Raw genomic sequence first — 24,598 nt, 5'->3', positions numbered from 1 at the left:
AAGTTACTGGTGATTTGACAAAAAGCCTGTAGTCACACAGTAAACTTTACTGTACTTAGAGGATGACTTGCACCCGTAATCCCTAATGTTCAGTGGGAGTGAGTCTTTCAGACTTCTGATAATTTCAGCCACACAAGCAACATATAAGATTAAATAAAATACGTAGAAAAGAATATGGCATTTGTATTTGGCAGGGCCCCATGAAATTAGTGGCAACCTACTGTCCTTACCATAATCTTTTTCAGGAATTCCTTTTTCACCTCCTCCAAAAGTATGATCTGGCAGCTGTGAGACTGGAGTAGGACTTCCATAGTATGAGGGACTGGATCTCCTGATGGAGGTATCCATGGGAGTTGTCTCATGAGAGGATCCACTACCTGCATTTTCATCATCCACCCCTGAGGTTGAGGACTCCCCACTGGTATGACGTGAGCCATCTGGATTGTAACGGGAGCCATCTGCGTTGTCAATGACTGTGGAAACAGGGAATTAAACAGTTCATGTCAAGGAGCTACACAGCTGTAATAAAGAGTAACACTTGCAGTTCGGCCATTTTTGCCCTCCTATCTAACCTAGGTAATACATCACTAGAATATGTCTAATGCATACATGCTCATTTATGTATTTGTCACATTTGTAGGGCCTACATGGCATCACTTATTTTTATCAAACTGCTCAATTTTAACATAAAATATTGGCATTTGGAAAGTCAATCAGAATTTTAGAATTGGAAGCAATAATTTATTATGAGTGTTTTTTTCTGCTTCCCGCCACTTTTCTAACAAACAGCTCAAATCAAGTGGAGGAAGGTAGCTGTCTTAAGCAAATTCCTGTATGTCAGAGATATTACAGCTCTGAGGTGCTAAAAAAGGTCAAATACCTATATAAAAATGTTTGGTACCCTGAGACAATGCAAGCTCCATAGGATTTAGGGGAAGACAAGTGACTAGTTTCTTTAATTTCTATTGAACATCTCTTAAATTGCTTTTCTTATGTTTGGCTGGCTTTTTAAATACTAGTGATTGTTTATGTAAAAAGAAGGTAACCAGTTACTAAAAACTAAGCAAGTCCATGTCTTTCTAATCAGTACAGTACCTGTTTCATCTTGATTACTGAGTAAAGAAGTATCTATTGTTTTAATTGGCTCACATGCTTTTTCCTCTGTTTCTGTGAAGGAAGGAAAATAGAAAATATTAATTTGAAAAAATGGACAAAAAATCACATGTGTACACACAACAATTGTACATAATCACAAAACATCAGCTTCAGATGAGGACATTTGAAAACAAATTTCCAAACATGTTATTCGCTGATGAACCACCTTTCCAGGTGGGGCACCTCGAGATTGTTCTGTCAGCTAACAATGAGATTCTCCATTTCCATAACCATTCCAGAAAATGCTTGCAATCAATGCCAGTTAGAACAGCCTTATGACCCAGTTTCCATGCAGGCAGACCCACTGTCATAGTGGCAGGGGCAACTCTAATCCTTTTTAGCTGGCAAAACTCCGTCCTCTCGATGGAGGGCTCTGCACAGGCAGTGTGTGCCCTGCTCCAGTGAGCACTGCTGGCTCCTGTGGGCTGAAGTGCCCCACTTGGGGCTGGTGTATGAGCTACCTGCTCATACTGCTGGAAGGGATTAACACTTGGGAGGAGTTATAAAGCTTTGGAGGGGATGGACATCACTGCAGTAGTCATCTGTGAATGACAGACGATGGCAACTCACATGATACTACACCAATGCAAAGATTTTTAATTGTATCACCACCTAGAACAAAATCAAAAAAGATATCACTGCCATTCAAACCATCAATGAACTTTCCCTATAGCTTTCCGTAAGAACTCTCTGCTTCCACTATGAATGTCACAGCCTACTGAAATTTAAGAAACTCAAAGCTAGTTTAGATTTTATTTTCAAATATTATGCTCAGCATCTGTCATGGACTATATACACTTTCCTAATAATTTGCTAAAATATTTTCTATTATTAGAAAGTTCAAAACTTCAGATGAAAGCAGTCTGCTACTGACCCACTGGCATTGATTGCTGTCCAGCTGCCTAATGTCTAAATGGAGATTTGCCTGAGCAAATACTGAATGAGTCTGCAAATAGGAGAGCAGCAGCCATGTCCGTGGGCCTGGGATGGCCATCGCAGGCCTTGGAGCTGCTGCAGGTGGCAGCCACTCCTGGTATTCCTCAGAACACAAAAAACTGCTCTTGGCTGTAAAGCTCATGTGTGCATGAACAGAAGAGCTGAATGCCGTGGCTGACAACAGTTAAGTCTTTCAGATTCACTGCTGCAGTGTTTCACTTCACTAAGCCACTATAATGAACTGTTTTGAAGCTGCTAAGTTTGTCCCAAGGCCAGAAATATGATTTAGTTCAAAACACACTGATAACAAAATGGTCATTGCTAACATGATAGATACACTTCTAGAGACTGGCAAAATGTATTTCTTCTCAGCTAAAAACCAGGTTATGTTTATTATATAAGCCCTCATTCCAGTACCTTAAATAGGAGATTACATATGCGATTTTTAGTTAATCTTTTTCTAAAATACACCATAAAATCATCTCCTCACCTGACGCATTGTAACAGTATGCATCGTACCGATCAGTTGTATTTGCTGGAAGTTTGTAAATGCCAGTGGTATTTGCTGCACAAAGAGGATAGGGTTTGATCCGTGGGATAACAATATGCCCCACCACAAAACCATACCTGTGAAGAACAGAGGTAAACAAACCATATTACTTACTATAGCAGATGTCACCTCAAACATCAAGAAGCTACAAAGAAGCCATTATTTTTTAAAAGTGCATGCAGTTTATTCATACGGTTTTGTTACCTTTTTGTTCCTTGTTCATTTGGTTGCTCCCTTCTCACATCAGTCTCCTGCCACTCAACATCATTTTATGTTTAATTTCTAGAGCTAAACCCATTTAAACTAAATAAGCATCTTACCAAGGTTGTTACTAAGCTACGTTGATCAGTTCCCCAGGGTGATCAGAGCAAGGGAGTCAAAGTGAGGGAGGAGAGTGCACTTTTTGTTCAGTGTGAGTTTGTATTACCTGACACTAAATTCCCATTCTTTAGGGATTCACATTTTCATTGCTTTGACATAACACACTGCTCAATGACACTTCACTCAGAAGAGTTGAGGGCTCAATTTATGGTACCTGAGCAAGTTTAAAGATTGCTTGCAACACACATCATTTTCTGCAAAAACTGACAGCCTACTAAAATATTCAAATACAAGACTCATTCATCCACAAATCCTTACTGTATCTTTCAGTTGAACAATGTGATTATTGTGCACAGAGCTCACATAATTCAGTGAAGACTGTGATTACATAATGTACAATACATTATTACTATTTTGCAATCCTGTAACACCTGATTGATTCCAATGTATTTAACTAGAGACGTGATAGAATGGAAACAAGAACGGGTTTGGTTTGGGTTTTGCTTTACTTCTCGAGAGGAATGATTTATCAGGGAGGAGTTAATGTCACAGCTTTGCAGTTTTTTATCTATGAACATCATTCCAGTTTCATGTCTAATGTGCAGATACTTGCAATTCTGAAATTCTCTTGTAGGTGGAATTATAAAGTACTTTAACCACACTCCCAACTGAGCTTACAATGCTGACACTTTACAAACCATTATGACCTACTTGTGTTATGTTCTGTTGATTCATCTTATTCACATGCATTTTGATGGTTATATGCAGCATATTTTCCTTCTCCTACTCTATTTTAACAAGAGCTAAGGTTTACTGACAAGGATTACTTCTAGCACAGGATCAACAAATGAAAGTAATAGGGTGGGAGAGATGGCCAGAAGGAAGGGAGGAAGAAATCCTATCTACATGGCTTTCACATCCAAATCTGTCCTCTGGTCAATTTTGAATTAGGGAAAAATGTAAATTAATGAAAAATTACAGCTTACCACTGGGGGAAAAAAAAAATTCCCTCTTCTTCTTTCAATTACCTTTATATTTAGCTTTAGAAAATACTTTCCATATTTTAGAATACTCATTGTTGGTGGCATAGAAATCTCTACCCATGGGCATTATTTAGGATTTGATCTCTAAATGTTGTGTAGTGCTGGGCAATTCAGAATGCTGTGTATATTCATGTGCTAATGCCAGAAAAAGAACATGTTAATGTCAGAAAAAGAACATGCTAATGTCAGAAAAAGAACGTGCCTACTTTGTTATAAAGGACTTTCCCCTCAGAGTAAAGAACTGTTTCTAGTTTTTATGTGGTACAATTTTAAATTGCATTCCCACTTCTCAGAGAAGAACCCTCAAAGAATTCTGTTCACGTATTTCACCACCACAATACTTGTGAAAGTGAGCATGCCAGAACAGGAGATATTTGCAAGCCGTATGGATGTCAGTACTATTTCTCATGGTACCAGAGTGAAAGCCTTAAAATTTTGAAGAAATGTCCACTTCGTTTTTCTAAGTTAGAAGATAAATTCCATTTCTGCCTATTTCCTGTCTAAGTTAGACTGCAATGAAGTTGAAAATCTGCTACCATTTATTTAAACTCCATAATGGTTTGCCAACATGCATCTCCTGGGCTGCAGTGATCATGCACTGGTGGAGTTTGCAGTCCTGGGGGAAATGGGTGAGGAGAAGAGTAAAGTCAAGACCCTGAATTTTAGGGAAGTAAGCTACCAGCACTTCAAGGAGGTTTTCAATAGGCCCTCCTGAGAAAGTGCCCTGAGGGACAAGGGTGCAGAACAGAGGTGGCAGGTATTCATGGACTCCTTCCACAGAGGGCGAGAGCTCTTGATACCAGTTTAAGAAATGAGGAAAGCAAGCCAAGAGACCTGCATGGCTTTGTTGGGATTAAAGGACAGGAAGGAAATGCACAGGCAGTGGAAGCAGAGTATCAATACCTGCTGGGGTATAAACACACTGAGAGCAGCCTGCCCAGAAAAACCTGGGGGTACTGCTGAATGAGAGGCTGGACATGAGCCAGCAGCGCCTGCTTGCAGCCCAGAGAGCCAAACGCATTCTGGGCTGCATCCAAAGCAGCGTGGGCAGCAGGTCAAGAGGGGAGATGTTCCCTCTCTTCTCTGCTCTGCTGAGACCCCACTGTGCCCAGCTCTGGGGTCCCCAGCACAAGAAGGACATGGACATGTTGGAGCAAGTCCAGAGGAGGGTCATGAAGATGATGAAAGGGACAAGGCACCTCTGCTCAGGAAACGCGGAGAGAATTGGGATTGTTATATTAGTATTCACTCACATTTTTTGAATTAAATGTTTTCTGTAACTTCTAGGCTCTTGGGCTAGTTATTTTTTGAGAAATTAAAGAGTCTGTATTATCCACATTTGTTGTCCTATACATCATTAATTACAGTATGTAATTAGGTCAATTGACAACATGGTTTTGAGTTTTTTAATAACTACTGTAACTGTCCTCTGAAAAATCTCCATTTACAGATTACAGGAATGCACGAATACTGTGGCCATTTTTCACTGGGATGTCAAAAGCTCATCCCTCACAGTACCACCTGCTGCTTTTTACTGTTCCTTGGCAAGACTGAGTTCCATACATGGCATACACTATCCTCAGCCTATGCTCACATTAGGTCCTTACTTTTCACATACTTATCTTACCAATCGTTTAGTGACACAGTATGATCTGAACATCTTCCTAATTAGTTTATTATCCTGTCATCTTTTGTTATCTTTAGATTTTATCTGTGAGGGGTTACGATTTTTTTTAAAAAGATAAATGGTAAAAAACTATATGCATGAAGGACTTACTACTGGACCCAGAGCAAACATACACATGCACAGAGATGTTTTGTTCATTACAGAATATAACTTATTTAACTAATCTTAATGGCTACAGTAAGTCAAATGTAATTATTACACCAGTAGTGTCATATGTTTTCAAGAATTTCTTTACCTGCAAGTTTCAAATCCAGACTCGTGAGCTTCCTTCAGCTGCTCTAGTGTTGCCAAGGTGCTGTTGAGAGCTCTGCAGAGTTTGACTGCTTCAGATCGTGTGAGACTATAGCGACCATTTTTTTCAACATGAAAAACTCCTCTGTATCTGCAACTTACATTGAATTCTGTTACCAAAGCAAAAGAAAAAAAAATGTTAAAAATTTAGACCTAAGAATTTAGACCTTAAGTGAAGACCTGGAAATCATTTATTTTCAAGTATAATGCTTTCAAAGCAAACCAGCAACAAGTAACAGCTACCAATCCATTCAGAAAAAAGCACTGCCACTTTCAATCACTTTCTTCATACTTCCCCTGTTTGGGCTGAGGCATGAGCCAAATCTCCAGCCTTCCCAAAAATAGCCATACATCCTTTTGTGAGGTATCTAGGACTTTTAACATACCATTAACACTAATGTGCAGAAGAAGGAGTTAACAATAATAAAGTCAATACGAATAAGAATAATCACGTGCATAGAGGAAAATGGGGAAACATCAGGACACTTCAAAGCAATGTGAATTAAGTTTGCTTCTGCCCCACCTTTCCCTCAAGAGAAAAAAAGCAGTTGCAACTCCAGACTAGAATGACAACTGCTAAGCTCACTTCATAGGAGTAGCTATTATTTCCAGTGCAGAGAGGAGCATGACTCATTTTTATCTTAATTTTAATGGAAGTTCCATGTGCAAGAAAGGGAAAAATAGACCAGTCTTCTCCAATACTAAAAGGGCACGTCTGTACTGTCTATTTGAAAAAAAATTACGTATAATAACTGTTTTACTAAAAGACACGAAATGCAATTCATGCACATTTGCATTGACACATTCCATATAAATAATAAGCAACGCTCCTAATGTAATTTTTTGCTTGACAGTCTATTTTGCTTGACAGTCTATTTCACAGATGTGAAAGCAAATGATAGGAATCAAGGCATGCACTCTTTCTTCAGTTTCTTTTGTCCATTGATAAACTGATGTTATTCTGTGTACAGGGTACCTACTCAGTGTAAACTGCAAGGAACATTCCTTTCCATAGCTCACAGGAAACACTAAAGGAGATAAAATACCAGATTAGACCCAGCCTGTATGATGCATGAGAGGATGGCCACTATTCACAGCATAGGTAGGAGTCCAATAGTATTGATTCTTGCTTGTCCAAAGGAGCTCAAAAGCTGTGCAGCCAATCTTGAATACTTGTACCATAGGCAACAGAATTAATCATATTGTTATTTGGGATAGCCTTTCCACAAAAAGAACAGAAAAAATACCTCTTGTCCCACCGTTTTCCTTCCCCCAGTATTTTGGCTGACAAAAAAATCAATTTGTATTGCAGACCTGTTTAACAGTCTTGCTGACTACAGTTCCTAATATTTTTTAAATTTTTATTATCATACATTGTTAAAAAACATATGGCACTTCTGCCACTCCTTGACTACTGCTATGGGATGGAGCTGCTCCCACAGCTGCCATGCAAGTGACTTCTACTTTGGCTCCAAATATTTCATATTCAAAGCCTGACATTGCCTTGGAAGTTGTCCAGTCAGTAGCTGTATTAAGCTGAAATGACCTAGACAAGAAAAAGGCTTTTCTTTAGTTTTCCCTTCTTGATCCTCTCTTCCTAAAACATACTCTATGAAGCCCAAGACTTAATGTTAAATATGGGGATCAGACCATGAAATTCTATTTGATTACTTTAAAATAACAAGCTTAGTGAATTTGGAGCTAAATTTTCTTGGAGCATCAAGATCTTTTCTGATAACTTTAGGCTGATATCTGAAAAGCTTTTGCTGTGAAAGGACGTACCACATACACTTGTTTTGGGCTCCATTTCATCGCAGTTAATCCTAGATTCACTGAATTATAAAGTGAAGTTCACTTTTGTTTAGAGTGAGTTCATATAGCTGCCATTAAACCTCAGCCCATTCCTGGTTTTAAACACCACAATTTATGCTCCATTACCACTCTGAGACTCAATCACAGTCAGAATTCCATGTAGAGAGTCAATTACTTAGACTTCTGCTGTTTAAAAAGTAGGCTTACTAACAGAAATAGGCTTAATGGAACTATGTGGAATACATGCCTACACATGTGTACATTTTCCATGGAAACGCTCAGCCTGAGTACACCCTGCCCACCGGGACACTGCTGAGAGGTACCCAGCTTACTGCATGTGTGCTGCCCAACTGCACTGCATGCACATGCAGGAGCAAAGCCAAAGCTCCCAGGAAGCCTTGCTCATGCAGTGAGAGAGATCATGTGGGTGTCCAGGAAACCCCAGGCAAAGTGGCAATCCAGTTGTCAAAACTGGGTTTGAGGCCATCCAATTCGTTGGCACTGTGCCCTAAAGTAATGCTGAGACAGCACCTTTGTTTTTACTTTGATGGTATCTTCTACGCCTACTATTCCAAGTGTACCACTGCTGTAGCAGAGACACTCTGTTCATGAAGAACTGATCATGGGAAAAGGACCAAAGCAGTACCCAAAACTCACATGGTATTTCACAGTCTAAGCAAACTGTGTAAATTCAGCATCTACTCTTTGAAGACAGTAATTACCACATTTTAAAAATGACAAAATACAAACCCAGAGCTGTCAGGGAACAGAGCATTTTTACTTTATAATCTTGTATTTTAATGCCCACACAATGGGGACCCTTAACTGAATTAATGAAAAAAATTCTGATCACACCAATAAATACCATATCAAAAATAAATGATGGGATCTAAACTCAATTCATACCTTAATTTTTTTTCCATGCTGAGGCTTACAGAGTAATTTTGAGTTAAGGAAGAAACATGACTGTCAAATTTAAATCAAAAGACATATTTCACCTTTTCCCATAGGGCAGGAAGGTCAAATCCATTAATTTTATGTTGATGTTACTTAGCTGGCTTTAACACAGTTATGCAAAAGATGGATTTTTGTTCTCTTCCAAGAGACAAGGCAATGCAAAACTCATACTGTGTAACAAACTATTGCACTCTAAACTGATCCTTTTAACATTTCTGAAGTATCGAAGGGGCTGACTCAGAGTGGACTCACAGTGAAATCACCAACAGCACGCAAACCTTCCCTCCTTCCCCCTCTTAGAGCTGTCTGGCTTTGGGGCCTGACAGGACACAATCTTTCCTTTCTTCTTTCATCCACATGATCTGCTACAGCTGTTTAATTGCCTTTAAGAAGGCAAACAGTACGAAATATGTCTGAATTGTCATAATCATTAATCTCACCCAGACTATGAGACTGGGTGACACAAACCAAAGCCATGGAACGTTCCTAAGTCTGTGCTGAATTTTATGAGCATGGAAAACGTAAACTTCTACACAGGCCATTTCTCCCCATCTTTCCCAGGATTTCTGGTGCTCTCTCTCAAACAGCTGCATGCAAACCTTTCTCTGCTATCACCATTCATGTATCTAAACCAGGTTCAATTAATACTTGTCAACCAAAATCACTAACTTCATTTCCCCAGACAATTTGCTAGTTAGAGCCCACTGGTGGGATAGAATTGCCTCACACAAGCTAAAGAGCATTGTCCTGTCAGAGAAGCTGAGTTACACCCTGATAATTAATACGAGAGGCTTGTTAGAAACTGTCACTGTAAGAAACCAGGTGCAATTTCCATTTCCACCCTGATTCTGCAACCCTTATGTATAATGAGTAACTCTGACTCACGCTAACTCTTCCCATTGGAATTGATTTTCCGTGAAGATTTTTGGTGTACCACACTGATGTCTCATGCACTACTCCCTGTTTTCATTGTTTTCAAGACACCACCTGGGGGTTTCATTCTCAAGGTGGATGCTGTCTTGTCTTTGAGAGGAAAAAAAAAAATAGCAGTTCTTTCAGCAACTGCAGAGATACATCAAAGTGGAAGATTTGCAAACACCCTGCCCACTTGAACGAGAGTATGTGTAAAGCTTGTACGTTGTTAACAGAGTTCTTGGTAAAACCGCACGCTGAATTGCATGGCAACCAGGAAACGTTACGGGGATGTTTTCGCGGGGATTTTCCCTTTCAGTTTGCGGTTCAAGATGATTGACAGGTCACCAGGATGTGCTAAACTGGGACTGACAACAGGGACAGAACCAGAGGTTTCACAGTGCGTATAGTTTTCATTCTCTTTGTTTTAATGGAATATAGGATTTACATTTACTCTAAGAACTTAGTTCAAATTTATTAAACTAGCTTTGGGCAGATATACATGGGTAAATGTTTCCTTATAATCACAGACTATTGAATCTTGTACTGACACTTCTGAACAGGAACAACCACCAGCTTAGCACTGCTACCTACATTTTGAATATTATCATCTGCTTCAAGTGCATGCTAGTAATGAAGTAGCAAAAAGTAACATATTGGAAACAGATTAAAATATGTTTAAAAGAAAATCCTAGCAACCAGAATTCCTCTTCAGGCAAATCTATAAATTGGGCCATATGAGTCCTAAAATCTGAGGAGGTCTGGACAGTCCAGATCTTGTCTCTCAGTACAGACCTATCTCTAGTTATGCCTACTTTTTTACTTGGTTCTCAAGAAAACTACTTCACGGCTAAATAAGAATGCATATTTTACTTCTGACTTGAGAAAATGGCCTCTGAATACAAAATTTCATATGGAATGGATTAATGAAACATTTCAGGATGCAAAACATTTTGTCAGCGTATATATTAAGTTAGCCTGATTACCGCCATTTGACATCTGCGAGAACTTAAGTGTACAAAAAAATACAATTCAGTGATTACCTAATACACTACAACACACATGGGCCTGGAAGGCATTATTTGCTGAGTATTCCACCTTTTTTTTTAGCCTATTAGTAAAAAACTTCACCCAAGCAACTCGCAGTACAGGCAACTGTAACAGGATACATAGGCTTTTACCTTTATGTCAGAAGTTGGACTAAAGCCCAAGTCAGTGATGAAAACCACTGGATAGCTGTTTGCTAGGTCATGAAAAATGATTCATTAATCCCAGCCACAGTCACTAATAGACACGTGTCGACATCATTAAAACACACCTATACTCAAATCCCTCGGGGCTTGATGAGGAAAGGAAAACTGTGCTGGGAAAATAGGACTCAAAACTGGGATGACTACATACTGATCAAAATTCAGAAGCCAAATTTGCAAGATCCACATGAATGAAGCAAGCAGTCCTTTACTATCCCAACACAAAAGTGCAAAGGGTCAAGCCACATGTATAATCATTAAGTGTGCCTGGTTTTGTGTTCTCCCTGTTATGATATTCTTGTTCTGCTAACCACCATTCTCCAAAGAAAGTAGAGAAACAAATCTAGAAATAGACCACCTACACCATAAGCAAGGCTTTTCCACATAGTGACAGTGAAAGTAAGTCTTTGCAGATTCTTGGGAGCTGTCCGATGAAATACTTTCCTTGGAGTATTGCCAAGTTGTGAAACCTACAATGATTTATAGGAAATACATTTCCAGATTTAGTGGCAATAAACCATAGTTTTGGTTTTCAAACTATCCCTTGTGGATACTTAAATGAAGCCGAATAAGGGGTTTGTCTTTCAGTTTGAAACTGCCTTTAATTCTGAAATTAAAAAAATTAGTTTGCACAAAATAAAATAAAATAGCATAAAATAAAATCACTTAAGAAAGCTACGTTTAAATGTTTACATGGCTGGGATACACGCAGATGGTTTGAGGGACCCAGACCAAAGTTTCCCTCAATAATTTTTTTAAATGTCATATTTTCATTTCAGTTTGAAATAGAAAAATATTCTAAGCCTTGAAAATTTTAATGGGAGAGAAAAAGCCCACACAATTATATCCCTAATAGATAGCTGATATTCAGTGGGAAAAGAATTCTCCACACACCTGGCTTTTTAAAGACAGCAACGTCCAGGAAAAATACTTTAAAAGGGATTTACCTGCATGTTTGCAAGGAGTTCCTGCTACAAATAGAGACAACTTATTCTTAGTACTTGGGTGTGGTGACAAGAAAGTGAAGATGACTCTCCACAGATCCAAAGGTGTAAAGTCAGAACTTTCTTTGAAGTTGTGCCTACTACCCAGTTGTATTTGGGTACCTAGTAATTCAGTCTGAAAAAGCAAACAAGAGTGTAGCTTTCTCACTTTCCTGTGCGCTGCTAACTGCCTGAAAAGCCATGAGATAGCCATGCTAACCTTGAGGTCCAAGTGGGCTGACGTGGATCTCTGCAGTGAAAAAGAGATGTGGCTGGAGGTATGCACAGAGGCCAGAGAGCGTACACTGCACAAGGAGGCTCTCCTTTCTCCAACAAAAATTACCAAGTATTCCTTGAATTTCTGTATTACTCCAGGAAATGCACACTGGAAATGGGATGCAGGACAAAGCTCAAGCTGCTGACTTTCTTCTAAATTGTTGTTCCTAATGAATCTGCCGACTGATCATCAAAGTATCTGTTTACTGATGGACAAAAATCTGAAGTCTCTTAACTGACAGCTCTCCTGGCTACTGCGTTAAAACAATGGGTGTGGGGGTAGTGCTATTAATAAATCAAGAATTCACAGAGTCACTCAAAATGCAAGTAAGTACAAGAAATATGCTTCAGTCCTCAGCAGCTGCTGTAGGAAGAAAAGAATCGGCTAATGCATCTTCCAATCTTTATCTGCCTGGCAACTGTTGCTCTGGTAAACATCCTGAGTGAGCCCATACTGTGTCATCACTAATGATAAACCTCCTTTCTGCTGAAATTAATATTAGTCTTTTTGTAATAGTCTCACCCAATAGGGAGCTGAAAGTTTTCAGACTACAGTAGAACGTAGTACAGCTGCACAGCACCTCGGGGGAAAAATTGCAGGCAGTGATATCATAGTCTGCAATTAGTTATCTGATATGTCCCCCTCGAAATGATGAAAACATAATCATCATTGCCGATACGAGGAGAGCTCCAGGCTGTACAGTGAGCAGTCTAACCCCAAAGGCTGAGTAACAAGGGCTGTGAGGAGAATCAGTTGGGATCAGTTCCATGCAATCCAGGTGAAGAAACACTCGAAACAAAGCTGGAGAATAACAGTTGGGGACTGATTTTCACTGTTTGATCAATTTAGTTATTTGGGATAAAAGCAGTTGACGCACGGAGTTGCTCAGAAGACAGATCCCCAGCCTGGAGCCTAGAGGGCCTTATTCCTATTCCCTGCTCTGTCACTTAGCCAATGAAAGAAAGAAACCTCAGGAATCTTTTCAAAAGCTCTGACAGCCAGCCAGTTAAAACAAAGATAACATTACTCTGGTAGACATACTGAAAGAGGAAGGCTGCTCAGAATATGCCTCACAATGTAGGATATGATCTATAGAAATCAAAGGGAAAGTTCTTATGCAAGCTTCTGATGACGGAAGAGAATATTGTCACATCCACCACTCCCTTAGGTTTTTTCCCTAGTACAAGAAGGGCAGGGATCCCACAGCCTATAACCAGACTGGCTAGGCCAGCAGGCAACCTCTCCTGCAATTTTTGGTGGCAAAATATTTCCATTGTCTGGACCCTGGGTGACTCTATCCATCCATAAAAGGGTTTCAAGAATCTTGAGATTTATACTGAAAATGCTGACTAGCAAGTAACTTTCCTAAGATGTACACAGGTTATTCATACACTAAGCTACATGTGCTGTTGAATTTCTTTAGTAATTCTTACAATCTCAGTTATGAATCTTCTGGTACTGGTTTAGTAAAAAGGCACATTTAATAACTAGAATTTACAATAAACATTAGTATGGTACACAATGCTGTTGCTATCACTAATATGGTGGGAATAATGATATTTTTCCTATTAAAAGTAAGTGTATTTAAACTTAAAAATTTATGACAGGCAGTGAATATTCTCTTGCTTAAGGGAAGAATGGGAAGGAGGCAGTGGCAGTGTGGCCTCAATATTCTGTGATTTCAAATACTACATTAAATTCTACATATATTTAGGCAGTGGAGATAAGTAAAGGCAATGCACTATTGCTTGCACGCAATCATCCTTAAATAGCAAAGCATCATTGCTTCCCAAAAGTGTTGGAATCATTGTGAAGCCAGTGATTCTGTTGTGATGCTCATATATTCTAGTAATCTGTTTTAATGAGATATAGCTGGATTTTACAAAAAGATTCAGAGCTAAATCCATGCTTGAATGGTAAATGATACAGTGGCAGACCTCAGTTCAGGTACAGTGAGCTTGACGACACTGGATTCATTTTGAGCAAGAGTCAACTCAAATAGCAGTTTGGGAATATGCTATCTTAATAAATACAAAATTTGAGACAGTTACTAATTAATAAAGCACCAGAATATTTTTTCCCACACCAAGGATATTACTGGAAGCAAAACTCATCAGGTTGTTTATCAAGTGCACTAGACAAAGCATCCATTCAGGAGATAGGAGTACAGGCTGGGAGAAGAATTCATTGAGAGCAGCCTCGATGAGAAGGACTTGGGGTTTGTCATGGATGAAAAGCTGGCCATGAGGCACCTGTGTGTGCTCCCAGCCCAGAAAGCCAACAGCATCCTGAGCATCCAAGGCAACATGGCCAGCAGAGCAAAGACATGACCCTTTCCCTCTACTCTGCCCTCATAAGACCCAACCTGAAGTGCTGCATCCAGCTCTGGGGTCTCCAACATAAGGACATGGACCTGTTGGAGCAAGTACGGATGGGGGCCATGAAAATGACTAGAGGGCTGGAGCACCTCTCCTACAAAGAGAGGCTGAGAGAGCTGGGGTTCTTCAGCCTGGAGAAGAGAAGGCACCAAGGAGGCCTCTCTGCAGCCTTGCAGGACTTAAAAGGTTGGGTTTTTTTTAAAGAGGAAGACTTTTTTACACAGGCAGATAGTGATAGGACAAGGCGAGACAGTTTTAAACTAAAAGAGAAAAGATTTAGATTAGATGTTAGGAACAAGTTCTTTACTGCAAGGGTAGGAGACACTGGAACAGGCTGCCCAGAGAAACTCCACCCCTGTGCGTGTTCAAGACCAGTTTAGATGGAACCCTGAGCAACCTCATTTAGAGGGTGACATCTCTGCCCATGGCAGAGCGTTGGAACAAAATGGTCTTTGAAGCCCCTCCCAGCCCAAACCATCCTGTGATTCTGTGATGCCTCTTAGAAACAGCAGAAGTAGCTGATGCAGTGAGAAACCACTTTTCCAGGTGATTTGCTACCAATCATTGTGCATAGATCCTACCACCTTCCTTGAACAGTCTAAAAACACATCTTAGACACACCTTGCTATAACACACTGCTAATTCATCTGACTCATAAAACTACTTTCTCTGGGAGAGTGGGAAATATTGGGCTACTTCCCAATAGAGAAATCAATTCAAGATACCAAACCAGTAAATTAAAAAGCAAAACAGAGGTTTCAATTAGTTATGTTTCCATGACTATCACTGTGGATATATTTGTATCACATCAGGGGTGGAAAAAAGGTGTTAATACATTGCCTTGCAATTGCTGTGGGTCAACAGTAATATGATTGTGACTGTGTTGACAAAATGGCATGACCTGAGCACTATGAGTAATAAAGCCAGACAGAAGACTGATACTGTTAAGAAATTCAGTCTAGGTCTGCAAAAAATTGGTTCTGTGGGTGTTTCAGAAATTAGGAAAATCCCTACCCTTACTCATAAGGAGTATTTTCTCACACGGATTGTTCAGCCGAAGGAAGGATTGCACAGCCAGACACAGTGATGGATTGCCAAACTAACTGAAGAGAGTTTCCTGTTTTTACGGTTACAGTTTTCAGAGAATGCTCTGGTCGTCTGTGCTCTTGTTCACTTCCCATCGAGTAGAATAATATTTGCACAAGAACATTTTTCTTACAATTAATCATAATGCTTCTTTCAGCTGAAACAGCCCTGTATGTGAACTCATACCTGCTTTCTGAAACTGAAGAAAAAGAGGCCTTGTTGATGGGACAAGAGGCTAGGACTTTGGAGAAGATGTTCTGTTTACAGCTACACTGCTTTCTCTCTGTTGTCCTACCTGTGAGGTGGGGATAAAAACACTGACTTCCCTGGGCTATAAAAATCACTAATCATTATTTTCTGCTGGCAGCCTGGTTGTCAGTTCACTTCTTTCTCACTAGTTGGGAATATTCTTTATCTCTTAAATACTACTATATCTAGACTTGAAATTTTAAGTTCTAGGGTAATTTAAATAGACTCCAGGTCTGCTAGATGTGTTGGTGAAACCCATCACATAAGGTAACTCCCTCTTAACTAAACGTTGTAATATTTACGTGAACTCCACACAATGCAAGGAAAAAAAAACCAACAAAATTTCAACAGAGACACCAACTATTTCTGAAGTGACACATTGAGAAAGCCTAAGATGTCAAATCTGTTTCAAGAATTCAAGCTCTTCTACAAAAGTCAGAAGAATCCAGCAGCTGACAAACAGAAGGAATACATCTCAGACATGTGCTGATGTTGAAATGTTTGAATGCTTAAGGTACTGGAGAATATATTGAGGAGAGATCACTTGTTTTTGTTATGAATGCCCACACTGAGCTTTGAAGATGTGGATGTGTATCAAGTAAATGTTATCAATAAATACTTAGTTAGGTTATTAATGGGCCCAAGCCTTGCTGGGCCCAAGACTTTCGATGCTGCAGTTACGCTATATTTTTTAAATGGGTTTGTGACAACACAGAAGCAATTGAAGAAAATAACATTGTCTGTATTTTATTTTGAAGGGCAGACTAGTCAGGCAGAGAGCTTTTTTAATTCTTCCTCCTTTGCTCAGCAGAAGAAATTAATTAAAGAGTTTATTCATTTGCGAATGCAAAATTTTGGATAGAAATTCTACTGATCTTTAAGGGCACTGTTGCAACATCTTACCAGTCTTGCACTGTTCTTTATGCAATATATTGTTTATGCTGCACTAATTTATGATAGGTCTGGTCCCCACTGGCATACATCTAAGTAATAGGAGTTGTTAAGAAATATAAAAGAAGAAAAATGATATCCAGCACCAGAAAGAAACACCGACTACTTGTTATATGTACTACCTGGATTAAAATAAACTCTCATCAAAGCTTTATCAGAAAGAAAATTCAAATTTAGTCATTGGTCTTAACAATCTCCTACTCACAGGATTTGTCTCCTTCTGGAAAACTGGACAATTGGGCTTTTCTCTAGTCCACATGAACCCACCGAGACAGAAAACACTGTCTAGTGTGTATGCCTAGAGATGCCCTGAAAAATCACCTGAAAAACTGTGCTGATCTTACCTTTCCATGATGCTCTAAGATTGCCCCTGCTTCACTGTTTTAAAAAAACAGTTAATGTTGTGCTCTGTTCAGTGTGAACACAAACAATATCACTACTAGATAATGTGTGAGACTTGGCAGGACAAGAATATGTTGAGAAAATAAAGCAAAACTACTCTAATCTTTTCCCACCCAAAAAGCAGCCAGGAAATTAAGCCATAAGAGTAAAAGGAGAAGAAGAAGAAAAAAGGAATTAATAGAACTGATCTTGTAGAAATGTCACAAGACACAAAAATCATAATAGACACTCTTGGAAGAGCTCTGCAGCATTTTATACCACAACAGGGAGCAAATGGGTCCAGGGTTTTACTGAAGTAAGCCACAAAAGCAGGAAAGAAACTTCTCTCTAGGCAGTCACCATGGGAATGTGTCTCACATGCTCAAAATGTCTGGCAGTCACTACTTTTAATACAAGAATTGTTAATACAAGTGCTTGTCTAAAGCCTTAGCTGTGCCCGCTCAGTGATGAACTGGAACCACCAAGTATCTCTTCTCAGTAGGCTATAAAATGATTTTGCTACATTCTGGAAAAGAGGAGTTTAAAAGTTTAGAGCTCAATATGCAACCTCAAGAAGGACACTTTTATTTTCTGTGCTAGGAGAGATTTTGCTCCTCACAAGAAGACAAAGTTACTCTGACTCGTGCAATGGAAGAGTGGTATTTTGTCAATACAATTTTACGAAGTCACCGGACACTCCAGCCCTACAGCCTTTCCCAGAGCATCAAGCCTTTATGAACAAATACCTCCAAACCTTCAAGAAGACAGTTGATATTTATAACTAGGAAGTATTGGTTCAAACAGGAGTGCAACTTGACAAAATTTAAGACACCATTCTTCAGTTAATTATTATATAAATTTTAAAGTTCTTGAACCTAAAGAAGCGTTAAGTCTGACAGTAGAGCAAAAGATGTAAGTCAGTTCTCACTTGGCAAACTGCTTCAAACATCCCCAATCATAAAAGATAAGCATGGAATAATAACTCTTTAAGGAAGCTCTACTTTGCATTTGCTGTTGTCTAACAGGAAACAATTGCTATTGAACTGAAAATAGCTGCCGGTCCTCAGTGTGCATAGAGATAGCAAACCCACAAGTCAACAGGATAAAACTGTCAGACCAATGAAGTCTTATCTGATTTTTATAGCACTGCTACTGGCCAAATTGATTTAAACAAAATATGTGTTATTTCACTTCCGTGTGAAATGGAATAAATTTGACGTAAGTGTTCCTATATGTCAAATTTATGCATAAACAATATATAGGAACAGAGAACAAAACACTGCATTTATAAATATGAAGACTCATTAGCGAAAGAAGCTCTTTTTTCTGCACTTACACACCTGTGTAAATGATGGAAAGGGAAAGGACATGTAAATAATGAAGGACACCTAATCAAGCAGGAGAAGGGAAAATAAGGAAGTGAGTGAAAGATGTGTTCAGGCCGCACCCTCAGTGTCTTCATTATTAATGAATCATGTTTCTTTATAATTGGCAAATACTACTTTCCCTTGAACATGCCTGGTTAACTATTCCATATTCCTTGTGCAGAAGCTTTATCCAGAGCACCAGGATGGAGCTGGGAACACCTGGCTGTCCTCAGCAGTGGCATATTGTGTCACTCCCTCGTCTCCTCATTCTGTGATAGGGACACTCCACCTTGTTGGCCGATGACAAAGGGTAGGTAAATCATTCCCATCACAACCACCCCTACAGCACTGCTGAACTATTGCATTTACATGCTGCAGGAAGAGCGTATTCCAGTCTGTTTAGTCTGTTTTGAGTGGGCATGAGGGCTCAGAGCGCTCCCTGCAAACAGCCGCAGCCGTGCTGCCCTGGCACGCATGATACCAACCCCTTGCTGATACGCCTCCCTGGTGGCAAGCTGTGTTCTCTCTGAGAGGCTGCCAGCTTAAGGCTGGTGCTCGACTTTTAGACCCCAGTTTGGCCAGCAGCTTGCTTGCTTTCTGGGCACTTGCTTACATCTGCTCACAGGGGTCTGGGTGCGCACAGAACAACCACCGAGCTTCAGTTAACCTCTCACTTCTGTATGGGAAACCTGCAAGAAACTATTCATTACAGCTACCCACACACACCACACCCTGCTTCTTTACAGACACCTATCCATTAACAAAAATAACAATAAAAAAGCCCCCTAGGGAAATGTACTTCTGAGAACCTGTTTTGCTAACATGCTGTCACTGTGAGACATACATAATTAACAAAAGCTATGCCATGGCAGGTTTTTTTTACTATTATACATTCTGTCAGAGGCAGCATCTTATTTACCAAAGCAGGTATTTTGTAAAACAGACGTTAATTGTGAACTTGAGGATTGCAGGCTAATGCCCTTTTCCTAGGCAGCTGTCAGTTTGCACCCTGGCAATCTCTTTTATAACCCTCTCACATGCTTTTGGAACAGTATCATTAGCAGAAAGAGAGACGGAAGTTTTAACACAGCTGCTGCATGTCTGGCTTTTTTTTTTCTGGTTTGTTTTTTTCTTTTAAGACACAACACAGCCTCTTAGAGCTTCCAGCTACTAAGCTGCATCAATCATCAAGAGAAAAGAGAAAACAAAGTGAAGCAATGTATTTTTCAAACTCCAAATATAAGTAAAATTCAGGTCATCTCTGTGATTTTTACTTTGAATTAGCATACTCTGCTTGTGCTTTCGTGTTTTTAACTGCTAAAGCTGTAGATTATTCTTCAACTCCTTTTGTTTCTTCTGGCCTTTTGTGTTGTTTTGGGTGTTTTTTTTCTAATGTTTCACAATCTGAGAATCAAAGGTTATTGTGCCAAAATAAGACTGCTGCATTACATAAAGTTGCCAGTGTTGTCGTATAGAGGAACTGGAAAGTCCCAAAGCCATTGCTTACAAAAGAAAGTTCAATTATGTTCTTAATTGAAAGCACAGACTCAAAAAATGACTGTAGGATTCGTTAGGCAGGAAAGAGTCACAGAGGTTTGAACTTTAAATTGCAATTAGCTGAACTTTCTGTCTGACTGGAAAGATTCTCCAAGGAAAACCCCTCTTTCTCTCAGTTGCCACTTCGCATGGCTGCATGCAAACTCATTCATGTGATGAGCTGCTGTGCCGTCCCTTGGGCGGGGGCAGCTCCGGCAGCTGCGGCAAGGGAGGGAAATCACAGCCAGCTGCTACTGATATTACTGCTGAGGCACTGTGGGGAGGCTTGTGATTGAGCGGGGAGGAAGCTGATAAACACACAGCACTGACTCAATCCTCTCTGCCACTACTATTAGCAGCACCCGTAATGGTCACTGATAATTACAGTGTCTGATAGCTTTCAAAGTATTATTGCCTCTCTGGGAGGGAGAGATGACTGTATGTTAAGAGATGATGGACTCCTGGAAAATGACCAGCAGCTACACCAAACCGGCTTCACGCCTACAGTCGTGGATAACACACAGAGAACGGTCCAAACCACGAGGTTTGTCACAGAGAAACCCTGACAGGAAAAGGCAAAGAACAAAATAGATTGTGGATGTGTTTTACTTTGTAGCAACTTGGAAGTTTGCATTTCTCCATTGTAAGAATTCAGTTTAATGCTGACAGACTGAATCAGCATGCTCCCAGATGCCAGCTGACGCTAAAGCACGATGTGTTTTGAACAGCATTAGTTGTTCCTGTGCAATGTTGCATTGTTCTCAAAGTAGGTAAGATCACTCTGGTGGGTCATGTTTGTTTCACAGTTATCCTCTGTGAAGTTGTATTTCACAGACAACCATGTACATTTATTCTTGGTCCTGGAAAAAACAATTTTAGAGGAGAGTTTTGCAGAACTCCTTCCTTTGCTCTCTCACATAGCATTCTCTTGAAAAAAAAAGAGACCAAAACCAAACAGTGATATATAAATAACAGAATACATATCATGTGAAGAGGAGAATTATCATCTTCCGTATTGACTGTATTTTCAAACACTTATACCTTAGTTCTGGAAAAAAAATGTGATGCAAGAAGACCAGATAGCAGATGGAAAAGCCTTCTTACAGCATTTGGAATGTCAAAAACTTTTCTATGACTGATTTACCCTCTTCTTATAAGAGAACTCTACATTGTTCTTTCTCTGCTTCTCTAAAATGTATTTTACTACCAGTCAACTACATTCAGAACTCGTAGTATCAAACATTATCACATCTTTTCCACAAGTATTTTAGCAGTAATGACCTCAGGATTCTCTCTGGTGTTTATTTGTCTATCAGCGTGTCATATATCCTACTCTTGGCACATTCTTGATAGTGTCGAACCTCACGCACGTTTAGGTGATAGATGAATAACTGCAATATTCACACTGTCTTCAAGTCAGGTCTGTAAAAGCCTGGAGAACTCCTCTGGAAAGAAAGATATACCACACATGGATGAACATTTTGTTTAACCTTGGCTAGAGCCACCAGTGGTTTTAAAAGCATTTACTTTAAAAAGTTCATCCTCAATTGTATGATGCTATCTGTCCTCATTAAGCCTTTCTCTTACTTCCTGTTTTCACGGTAATGGCTCTTCATTGTGGTGAACACCAGTACCTAAAGAATCTTCAAACACTTCTCCAAAGACTGCAAGACAATCCCCTGCCATGGTTTGTTGGCTCTGTGTGTGCGCATCCTTCAAGGGCAGCTACGTAACCCTTCCACTAAACAATGATGGAAAGTTCAAGTGAATGCTTAATAAAGCCTAGTTACTTTGTAGCTTTGGGAAAACAGCCAAGATACACACTGTAAAGACTAGAGTGAAAATAAACTAGCACAAAGAGCTTCTTCAAACTGCTTTATTTACAAATTTACACGATAGATATGTAAACCAAGGGGCAGGCAGGTCTCTTCCTTTGTGACTGATAAGCAGCTGCAGTAGCGCTGTCTCAGAACCTTACCTTGTGCTAACAGCCAAGCTCCCTCCTCCCACGGGCAGACTCACTCTCCCTCCTTCCATTTCATCTGTACCACTACTACTTCTGTTCCAGTTTCTTCCAGTTTGGGGGTCAAAATTCTAGGATTCTCTTTGTGTTAATCAAGGAAAACTTTGAGACAAATATTTCTACAAATACATAATGTTCACAGGAGATAATCTGCTGCAAAAACATCATTCACCAAGATGTCAACATCTATATTCTCCAGGATCCAGACTGCTTAGACAAGTCATGTCAACACCATGAGTAAACCGTGTTCACATATCAGTGACAGTATAGCCACAACACCACAGAAATAAGGATAAGTTTTTCAGCTTTCTCTGTATCTCATTTTTCCTTTTGAAATCCATTAAGAGTAATTCCAGGTCCTCTTTAATTCTGTAAAACTCTGTACTAAAGGAACCAAAATTCCAGTTCAGGAGTTTCCCAACAGCAATAGATGTTAGTCTGTGATGCACAGCAAAATCACTGGCTAAAAAAAGAAAACACCAGCATCAACTGCTGTTTTGAAATGATTACTGACTACAAAGTCACACTGGAATGTATTTTATACCAACTCAAATATACTGTAGCTATAGTGCAATACCTTACTAAGCCAGTAAAGAAACTTCCCTGGGGGGCATTTGTGAAGTTTGACATACTTTTTGTAGCTATGCTGAAGGTTCGATTATGGGACTTACTGTAAAGCACTGTAAAAATCCCAGAGTCAGTTCAGACCCTGCTCTCTAGGACACTCCAGGCAGCTCATAGAACTAAAAATCAGTTAAGGAGTTATAATATTTATACAGCGCACAGACTTGGACCAAGCCAAGTATTTAAACACATCTTTAAACACATCTTTAAACACATACCTTATTTGCCTACAGTAGCCCTGTCCTTTCTCTTAAGGTTTTGTCTGTATGCCTGATCTTAGCAAGAGCATTTTGGTACGATGGACACACAATTTTAGAAAGAAAAGCAATGAGGCTGCTTCAGCTATCAAAGATGCACGGGGAACTTGTTCCCTCTGACACACCCATTCACAGCCTGGCAGCGCTGCAACCACTACAGAAGTACCCCCTGCTGCTCAAGCAAGTGAGATATATATTTACTATACACACAGACACAGCCCTTGGGTGACAATGGCCATGAAAAATGCATTTTGTTAGACTCCTGGAACTGATGAGCACAAAAACAATATAGAAGCACAACTGTTATCCCTAACCACAAAATGCCTCGAAGCAGTTGCAGTCACAGTGAGAGTCTGTTGAAAGTATGGTCATTTCCCTAAAACATGGTTCAGCCTGCACCATATGAAATTTCAAAAGCTTTTTGTCACTTTGGACATAAAATTTTTATTTTTTTTTCTCTGTATTAACCTTAGATTTTTAAATACAAATATTTGAAGCAGATAACCACACCGCAGGAAGGCAATTGGTAAACAACTGAATTTTGTCACTTCTAACCCCCTTTGTTCCAAAAGCTCATCAGTCAGCCCCAAAGAGACCTTAGAAAGTCAGAAGCAAGTGTGCTTGGCATAAAAGCTCTCCAAATCACAGCAGAGAGCCCCTCAGTTTTTCTCCCGTTCAGCAGGGCTGTGCCCAAATGCAGTATGTTCCAGCTGTTGGTTCAGCTCGTGTAAACTCCAGAATGCAGCTGTAAGCTGGGGGGGGCTCAGCCCCTTCCCCCCGCCCCCCTTTTTGCTGCAGTCCAAAACGGAGCTGGGAGAGCAAACTGCGTTTGTAACAGCAGTCACATTGTCGAACTGAGCTTCACCAGAGCCGTGCTGAATTCCCTAATGGAGTCCTGGTCTGAGTTTAAACTTCATTCTTTAATCTTCTGCAATTCAGGTTTTATAGATCTGGAATTGCCCTTTACAAGCAATATACAGCTTTCTGTGATTGTACAGACCAGCACAACTGAGATTACATTTCTAAAACATCTCTGATAACACTTAAAATAAAAAAAAGTATGTAGGTGCAAGAAAGCTGTTTGCTATCTAGCAGAAGAGCACTTGCTGTCTGAAGCATTAACTTAACAATCAGAAGTGTTTTCATTCATAAAAATCTTACCTGTTTCTGTTAGACAGAGCTTCAGCAAACATAATCCAAAAGTTGCCCATAAGGAGAAGCTGGCCATTTTTTTCTTGGAACTGTTTTGCAAAATCCAAAGATCCTTGCAAGCTGCAGAAAGAAGAAAAGCCCCGACGCTTGTTAAGCCTGCAGTCAATGAGTCTGAAGTTTGCTGCACTTTTTATTCTAAGGAACGAAGTAATGACATAACTGGGAGGGGGAAGCTCCATCAAAAGTCACACCCATAAACTTACCCAGAAGCAGAAGAAGGGGGAGTAGAAGGAGAGCTAGTACTGACTAAGCAGGCACAATTGAGTTTTAAAGAGCCACTAAATCTTCTCTTCTTACACAAGTCCAGTCAAAAGTTATACTTACTGTGCTTGTAGGAAAATTTGTGTAATCTCTCCTGAT

The 24,598-nt window shown here is 39.8% G+C and overlaps 1 protein-coding gene across 1 annotated transcript in view; it reads right to left on the bottom strand.

The window, feature by feature from the left end:
- CD44 (CD44 molecule (IN blood group)) overlaps positions 1–24,310 on the bottom strand; it is a 51,676-nt gene extending 27,366 nt beyond the window's left edge. The window contains exons 1-5 of the mRNA XM_082284130.1: positions 24,188–24,310; positions 5,928–6,093; positions 2,582–2,718; positions 1,096–1,167; positions 231–473 (exon numbers count right to left, since the gene is read on the bottom strand). Of these exons, the coding sequence (XP_082140256.1) occupies positions 231–473; positions 1,096–1,167; positions 2,582–2,718; positions 5,928–6,093; positions 24,188–24,254 (685 nt within the window). The 5' untranslated portion in view covers positions 24,255–24,310. The remainder of the gene's footprint in view (positions 1–230; positions 474–1,095; positions 1,168–2,581; positions 2,719–5,927; positions 6,094–24,187) is intronic.
- Between the last annotated feature and the right edge of the window lie 288 nt (positions 24,311–24,598).

The sequence above is a fragment of the Coloeus monedula genome, assembly GCF_965178545.1.
Source record: "Coloeus monedula genome assembly, chromosome: 6".
NCBI classification, from domain to species: Eukaryota; Metazoa; Chordata; class Aves; order Passeriformes; family Corvidae; genus Coloeus; species Coloeus monedula.
This window is presented reverse-complemented; position numbering and strand designations above follow the sequence as displayed.